We start from the raw sequence: 8,594 nt of genomic DNA, 5'->3' as shown, positions 1-8,594 counted from the left end.
TTCCCTCTCTGCATGCATAGTAAAATCTGACAGTTTCACCAATCGACAGTTCGATCTAAGATGGATCTTCCGCGATTGGAGATTAGAGTAACAGATCTAAGCAAATCGAGACCGTGAACACCAAAAACTGGAGAAGAACAGCAAGCAATGCCGAGGAACACCTTGCGAACATCAATCCGAACTCTATCCTAATGGAAACCCTAGCAGATCTAATGTGCATGTCGTCGCAAATGCCTGAGCATTGCCTGTTCTGGCACAATGAGTAAGAGGGTGAGAAGCAGAGGTAGTTACCGCCATTGTTCCGACCGAGGAGGAGGTCGAGTTCGCGACCGAACTCGAGATGCCGATGAAGACTGCCGAGCAAGTTGAGGCCGATGTCGCGGTGCTGCTCGCTGACGTCTCCTCCTCCGGTACTGGTGCTCCTCCTTGCGGCGATGCGGCGGATTGGTCGGCGGGAGGGGAACCTCCTAGTGATGTGACAGTTTGGAGTGGTGAGAGTGAAGTCGTGAGTGAGAGGAAGGAGAGGGGAGCGGTGAGGCTAATTATGGTGCGTGTTCCGAGGGACGCAACGTTTCCGTCTCCCTTCCCCACGCGTGCAATCTTATGGTCCCAGAGAAACTGCAATTCCGGACGTTCCTCCAGGGCTTGTCACAGGGGTGCTTTGAGACCCGCTGCAACAACGCGGCGGCCTGCAGGCAACCAAACTGGTCGAAAAATGTTGGGCTGATGCGAGCCAAGGTCCATCCAGACTACCAAACGCGCCATACATGACTTTGTTGTCTGCGCCCTACATGACTTCATTGTCTCCATCAAGAATAATAGCATAACAATTGTGCTATAAGAACACCTAGGAACAATAATACATGTATTATGCTAGAAGAGCCAGCAAAAAACCGAAGAATTGTTCATTAGATGTAGTCGACCATGTTGTCGCCATGCTGAAGCATCACTCCTCCGACGGCGCATAACACCTAGGATGCACCTCGTCCTCCTCTTGCGATAGCTTATGCTCTGACCTTAGTACAGTAAAAATAGATCAAAACTAAAAGAGAAAGGAGGAGCGACATGCCATTTATTTCCAAGAACCTGTCAATGGTATCAAGTTGGGACTTGGGAGTATCGCAACTTTGGACCTTGTCATGTTCATGTGAGGAAGGCCTCAATCACGTGACATTTACCCTCTATTATAAAGCCTGGCGCATTAAAGAATTGTACTCTAAGAACTTCAGGAGCAAATTATGACCAAAAAACAGAAACTTTACCTAAGTGCAAGAGTTCCAGGCAGCGACGGCATACTGACCTCCGGGCTGGACACAGAGAGCAGAATCGCAGGGGTCAAGGACGCCGAGAACAGGGTGCCCTTGAGCAACCTCTACGATGACGGTGCCGGCCATGAAGACCTAGGCATCTAGCTTCCGCCCCAGCAGATTCCACGGCTTATCCATGGCGTCCAACTTCATTGCACGGGCGGTGGAGGGGGAGGCACCACAGGATCCGCCTCAATCTCTGGTGGTGAGCCAACAACCTTAGGCAGCGGGGACCAACGGTAACATGGGAGGACTGAGGCATACCGTGGAGATCCGATGTATCGCGCAGGTATCGATCCCATCAGCTTGGCCTGGAGATCTTCAACGCCAGTGTGGAACCCATCAGCTTGTCCTGGAGATCTACGACACTGTCATGGAAGGGCTTCTCTTGTTGTTGTCGCCTCAAGTCCCTCACCCCGCCACCCCTACGCCGTTGCTTGTCAAGAGAAAAATTCGTAATCGCAGCGCCATCCTGCCATTGCAGCATCACGACCATCCACGTTTCGAGGTCTGCAGAAGCTCCACCCCAATCGGCGCGCCGCCTGCTATCCCCTTCTCGCTGGAGGAAGATGCTGGCGCCGGTTTTGACTTTGGCCTGTTGACCCATGTCGCAACGGGGCAGAGACCTGTGGGTCGAGGGCGGAGTCCCGAAGCATCTCCCTATGTAAGGAACATGACAGGAGGACGCGGCGAGCCGGCGACACCGTGCGACGGCTCTGGATGCGTCCAGGTAGGGGAGTTGGCCGAGAGAAGAGATGACAGAAGTGGGGAATCAAGAGGTGGGAGGCAAATTGGCATGTCGCACCGTTTTACTTGGGATCTACAACGTAAAAAGCGGTACAGTTAAAATCACTATACCCACCCAGATGTAAACACCAAAGAAATAACCACGCAATGTCAAAATAACCAGGAACTGCAAGAGACCTCTAGAAGTACACACGAAACAACAATAAAGCAAAGTAAAAGACGTGCCAACATGGCAGATAGGTAAAAATTAAATCAAAAAAGTTGAGAAAAATTGAAGCTGTTAAGGTTTAGTATATAGTACTTATAAAAGAATCATTGGTTCTAAAATAAGCTTGGAAGATCTCACGCGCATCTCAGAATGAAATGCGTCCATACATTCCCCTGATAGCCAGCCTCGCTCGCTCACGGCATCACACAAGTTCGAGACCCAGCCCAGCCCGGCCCAGTCGATGTTGCGCCGCCAGCCAACCCGCATCGAGCTCCGCAGCTCCGACCGCGACGAGCTCGACGAGCACCACCGCGCCAAAGCGGCCGCCGCCGCAGCCGCCACGGCTAAATCCGCCGCCGAATTCACCCCGCTCTCCACCCCGCGGCCGTCCACCAACCCGCTCCTGCGCCTCCTCCACCCGCCGCCCGACGCCGCGCCCTCCAAGCCCCAGCGCATCGGCCTCCACCCCCCGCCCCCCAAACCCTAGCGCCGCCATGGAGGTCGAGATCAAGCTCCGCCTCCCCGACGCCGCGGCCCACCGCCGCCTCGCCTCCTTCCTCGCGCCCCGCCTCCTCCGCACCGACGCCCAGCGCAACCTCTTCTTCGACGCCGCCGCGCGCCCCCTCGCCGCCGCCACCGCCGCGCTCCGCATCCGCCTCTACGGCCTCGAAAACCACGCCCCCTCCCGCGCCGTCCTCGCGCTCAAGCGCCGCCCGCGCCTCGACGCCGGCGTCAGCCGCGTCGAGGAGGTCGAGGAGCCGCTCGACCCGGCCCTCGCCCTCGCCTGCGCCCACGACCCCGCACGCCTCGGCGGGGTCGACTCCCCCATCGTCCGGCTCGTCGCCGACGAGTACGGCGTCGGCGGGGGCTCCAAGCCGTTCGTCTGCCTCGGCGGGTTCCGGAACACCCGCGGCGTGTATGAGCTCCAGGAGGGCGAGGGGCCCCGCCTCGTGCTGGAGCTCGATGAGACGCATTTCGACTTCGGCACAAACTACGAGCTCGAGTGCGAGACGGCCGACCCGGACCAGGCCAAGGAGGTCCTCGAGCGCCTGCTTACGGTGGCTGGGGTGCCGTATGAGTACTCGCGGAGCAACAAGTTCGGCTGCTTCATGGCCGGGAAGCTGCTCCCGTAACTAGGTTTGTCATCTTACCATGTCTGGACTCATTGAGCAGTCATTGCTATCAAACTTGTGTGGCAGTAACACACCTTCTTCTTCAAGCTAAATAAGTTTGGTTTCTTGCAGTAACTTGTTTTGCGGCATTTGATTTCAGTCCATACAAATATAATACTCCGTAGTTCCGTTTCTTTCTAGTATTTGATAACTTGCATCTGTGAATACTTAGGTAGCGTAGTAACACAAGTTATTGCGCTTCATTCCTAGCTAACTGATTAAGTCTGTGTTTGTCATAATCTAACTACCACGAGAGGAAGGATGCATGTGTTGGCTTGCTGGAGAGGGGACTAAATTAGGCTCTGGCTGGACGAAAGAGGCAGTGATAATATAGTGTCATCTGTTCTTGCTTGATTAATTCGCCCCTGGAGGGTCCACTTTATATAAAGGACTAACAATCAGTAGGAACAAACCAACTATCATATGTCATATCTCGCCACTGCTGGGGCCATCTGATATTCCAGGTTACACCGTTCTTGGGGGTCTTGAATACCATTTGATCCGCTCCTCCGATGCTGAGGGTCAAGCCCACGTCGCTGCCCCCACCTTAGACATAATTGCTTTCTCCTATGAGCAAGGATGCCCTTTGAGCTCTTTGGTGCAGCTCACCATGCCTCAGAGTGCCATATCATGTCTGCCATCAAACACATCATTGTGCTCTCCTTATGGCAGATTGCTTTCATTTAATTTCACCACCTCCTTCATGAGCTGCCTTTTGTATTGGTCCACCTATGTGATGCCTGCCACACTGTCTTCCCAGTACAGTGTGGAAGCAGCCGGATCCTGTGGTGTTCCTTTTGCCGTCTCCTATGGTGGCATCTTTCACCAAAGGAGACTCAACCCTTTCCTGGTTTTCTTCCAATGCTGATAGTGAGGTTTCATCAGCTGCCGTCGTTTAGGCTCACCAAAACTACACTTCCTCAAATCGCTGCACTCTGGAAAGACATCAATGGTGGACATTGCCTGGTGGCATGGCAGCATGTCAAGTCTGGAAGTACTAGGAATTCCTATCCTGCACATCCTGAATTTCGCAGTCAGAACTCGCTGGTGCTGTCTGCATCAAACTGACATCGATCGTCCTTGGCGGGAATTCAACATTCAGGTTCCTGTCTCCTCACATGCTGTCTTCAAATTGGCCATGCATTGTGAGCTTGACAATGGCTCCAGTCTGCTTTTCTGGTCAGACAGTTGGCTGAATGGACAGGATTGTTGAGGTGGCTCCGAACATTAGTGCCATGGTCGGATTGTAAGCTACCATAGCACGCATGGTGTTAGACACGGTATCTAATGGCGGTTGGGTACTTGATACCAAGCCGAATCTCACCCAGCAGTGGCCGGTTGGTTAGAGGCTTATAGCACATGCCGTGAGCTCACCCCACATGGGTTTGAGGCGCAGCCTCCCCAGGGTGCCTTGTTTCTACCTAAACAACGTAAGTTATGGGAGGGAACCTCTTCCTTTGAACTATGTTTTTTCAGGAGGCTGCGATCGACAAGTTCCTGGAATCGTGGGATCAACTCTCTTCCAGTGACCTTCTCCCAGATACAGAGGATGTGATCAAGTGGGATTGGACAGATAGTGGTTTGTACTCTGCAAAGCCTGCATATGGTGCCTTCTTTGTGGCTAAGCAGTGCTCCAGTTACATTGAGTTGATCTGGAAATCCAGAGCCCCGAGGAGGTGTAAGGGAGCTGCCAATGCTCCACCATGGACCATATCTTATTTTGCCAGATTGGAGAAAAGATGAGGTGGCAGGGCTATTAAAGATGAGAGAGAGGATCATTGTATCCCAAACAAGATATGATGCTCGCTGGGAAAACCGATGCAAATTAAACTCCATAGTGATTCGCGTCCTTGCAGGCACCCACCTCATCTCCTCCGTCTCGTCCGGCCACTCCGCAACAGTCTAGAGCACCACACCCCACGATCTCCTTCTCTACAAAGTATACATGGTGCTCCTTCACTTACATGAGCTGGCGCCTCGATGGTCATACAGTCGTTGCAGATAATCAGGGCATGCCTGATGGGCAAGCCTTCCTTCAAGCGAACTCCATGGCCAGGCTGGGATGTTCAAGCAGGAGGGCCGGTGGGCAGACCACTATTCTCTCCTCTTCTGTTCGAAGGCCACCCTCTCCCTCTGCATATACCCCGCAAAGATAGAGCCATCTCAATGAACATACCTTCGTATCGTGTCTCTCTCAAATTCACACTCAACGTAGTATAATCGATAAATTCCTCTCTACCGCACCCTTCTAGAACCATCACCAATCCATTTGAATCCCTAGCACATGAATCGGTCCCAAATCCTAGGGGCAATGTGCGGAAGAAAATAAAATTAAACATGTCAAGAGCGGTCCTTTGTGCAAGGATATGAGTGGTATTCCTGCAAAGAAAAGGGAGACCTGTGTTATGAACATTAATTATGGGACCCACATTTAGATACAGAGCATTGTAGAGCTGTGTATTTATTTTACTCTTAACTGACATGTAGGGTTTAGATACGGACTGCCCTATGATGTTACCATGGCTGGCCACCAGAAACCGATGCTGTGTGGCTGACAGATTGGCCAGGAGGGGCTTGCTGCACCCTGCCTAGTGTCTTTTATTCTATCTGGAGCCTGAATCTATCTCTCACCTTCTTATAGGCTGTGTCGTGGCCACAACAGTTGGATCCTTCAGGCATGACAAAAGCTTGAGTGTTTGCCGCGAGAGGATGACAACCTGAATGACTGGTGAACCGCCAAGATCGCCCTGGCCACAGCCACCACACTACATGCATCTTTCCTTCTGGTGCATCTGGAAACACCTAAACAACGCCGTCTTCAAAAATGTGATGCTGGCAGCATCATGGCTGCAACCCAGGCTGGCGATGAGGTTTGGAGGAAGCTGGGTTGTTCAAGCCTAGCTGATTTGGGTAGTTCGTCTTTTGCCCGTTGGGTTGTTAGACTATGGGTAATTTTGTTCTGTTTCAAACTTAAATTTGCTGGGATATCAGTGTTGTAATCCCTGTAGCGACCCCCTTCTTAATGTGATACACAGCCTGGTGTATTCTCCAAAAGAAATTGCACACCTTTGGATCACCTGACCACACTCCCCTTACAGACTTGGTGTCCACTGAACCATGCGCTACTCTTTTTCTTTGTTGGCAAAAGCACCCAGGGATGCGTCGGGATTATCCCTGCTAATCCCAGAAAAACTCTGGTACCAAACGGGGCCTTATCATCATTGTCATAGTATCATTGATCCCGTGGCCAGTAGAGACGCTGGTTAAGCGTCTTGGAAATCAGCAGCTTTCGTTCCAATGAAGCTTCCACCCGAAGCACCTAGTCTCTCTTGTCCTGTGTCTCAGCTCAACACGTGAGCAGCAGATCCATTTTGACGTGTAGTATCCTTTTCAGCAGATCCATGTTGTGATTTGAGATATCAGAATCAGTGATATAGAGGAGCCAACTGAGTTTTTCTTCAAAGTCAACATTTTCTTACTGTCTGGCTTGTTCTGACCATTTCACCTTCTTCTCTGGGAACATTTCCAAAAACACTAGCTGACCTTTTCTCTAGTTAAGGTTGCACTATGTTCTATCACTAGTCGCAGCCAAATCAGTAGCCATGTTTCTTCCTTTTTAAAAAAAATTCTCCATGGCTAGCTTTCGACGATTGTGCAAGTTCATTTTCATCGATTGGCTATAGTCTAGTTTCACATCAAGCAATTGTAGTTTAAAACACCGATAGGCATAGTTAATAATCACAGTATCTTAATTGGACTATTTTACACCTAACCCATGTGCGGTAGCTCTACTATTTTGGACTATTTCTGCAGTGGTTAAGTTCCCTTTGTCAGTATTATTAGTGCTATAAAGAACAAAATATTTTCCAATTATGGTAGCTGGGAGTTGTTTCACTCTTATTTGCACCCCGATGTTCTGATGTGATATTTGACAAAAAAAATCTTTACTGCATGTTTTGTTTCCATATTGTATATATTGTTCATGTTATCTAATGTATTTTCTCTAACCAAATTTTGTCAGCTGCGGGCAAAGTCAGGAGAGACGTTAGTTGGTTCTGCCGAAGAGCCACATCAGTTCAATCATCTGTCTATTTGTCTCAGTTTGTCAAAACTGTCAATCTTCATCGTCTTAATCTGGTGTTCCTGCTGGATGTTGAGCAGTGTGTGATTAACCCTTTTGGCTTGACCGAACCTGCCTAATTTCTATATACGCTCTATTTTCAAACTCGCATTGTCCGGTGATCATGGTCCTTCAGTTACTTTGTGTTGTATGTAAATCTGGGCACATTTTGGTCTCAAGCTGGCCAAATTGCGAGCCCAACCTGCACCGCACCAGATATGTGATTTATGCCGGGCTTGCCGTACTAAACCATTCGAACTGCAAGGTAGGTAAAAGCGAAGAAAGCCCCCGCGTTGCTCCCTCCCCTGGGTGACACGGGCGGCGGAAAAAGCCCACGCCGGCCAGCCCAACCCCCACCCAACCCTCCCCTGCCGTCGACGGCGGACTCCGCCGGGCAAAGCCTGCGCGGAGCCGGCGGCGGCAGGCCATGTCTCTTCTCCTGCTGGGAGTTGCTCGCTCGTGGGATGGGGAACCCCTGGCGGCTGGATGCATCTGAGTGGAGCCGGCGAGGCCACGCGCCGGCGCATGGCGCCGTCGAGTGCTCGGAGGCGGAGGGGAAGACCACGTCGCGGCGGGACGGGCGGGAGGCCGGCGGCATGACGGGTGCTGTGGCGGCCTCAGATCCGGTGGCAGCCGTGCGGGCCCGATCTGGGCTTCGTGGGTTGTAGCTTTGCGCGTGGCCGCAACCCAGTTGCTATGCTGCGTCGTCGTGGGTTGCTGTGGGGCTCCCTGCTGCGACAAGATCTGGTGATTCCGGCAGCCTCGAGCCTGACCTGCTGTGCGCGTGGAGGGGGAGCTCATTGGACTATGGCCCGCTGTGGTTCCCGGATGCCGGAGCAGCGGCTCCGGGCGGTGGCGGCTGACCTCTACGGTGAGGTCATCTGTGTTCCATGGCAGGCTATGGGGTGGCCCGCTGTGGTGTGGTTCTGGGCCCCGGCGCTCAGTCCTGCAGGTGGCTGCGGCGTACTCGTCGGCCGCATGGGGCTAGCGAGCGTCGGGCATGGTTTGGCAGAGGTGGTTCAGTTGGTCCTTCTTCTCGT

General features: G+C 52.3%; 1 protein-coding gene across 1 annotated transcript; it reads left to right on the top strand.

Annotated features, from left to right (window-relative positions):
* Positions 1–2,634: 2,634 nt before the first annotated feature.
* Positions 2,635–7,659, top strand: LOC124662000 (triphosphate tunnel metalloenzyme 3-like). The gene is made up of 2 exons (XM_047199891.1): positions 2,635–3,399; positions 7,456–7,659. Exon 1 carries the CDS (start codon positions 2,757–2,759, stop codon positions 3,393–3,395), a length of 639 nt encoding a protein of 212 aa, XP_047055847.1. The 5' UTR covers positions 2,635–2,756; the 3' UTR covers positions 3,396–3,399; positions 7,456–7,659.
* Positions 7,660–8,594: the final 935 nt, after the last annotated feature.

The sequence above is a fragment of the Lolium rigidum genome, chromosome 6 (genome assembly GCF_022539505.1).
Source record: "Lolium rigidum isolate FL_2022 chromosome 6, APGP_CSIRO_Lrig_0.1, whole genome shotgun sequence".
In the NCBI taxonomy this organism is placed as follows: domain Eukaryota; kingdom Viridiplantae; phylum Streptophyta; class Magnoliopsida; order Poales; family Poaceae; genus Lolium; species Lolium rigidum.
This window is presented reverse-complemented; position numbering and strand designations above follow the sequence as displayed.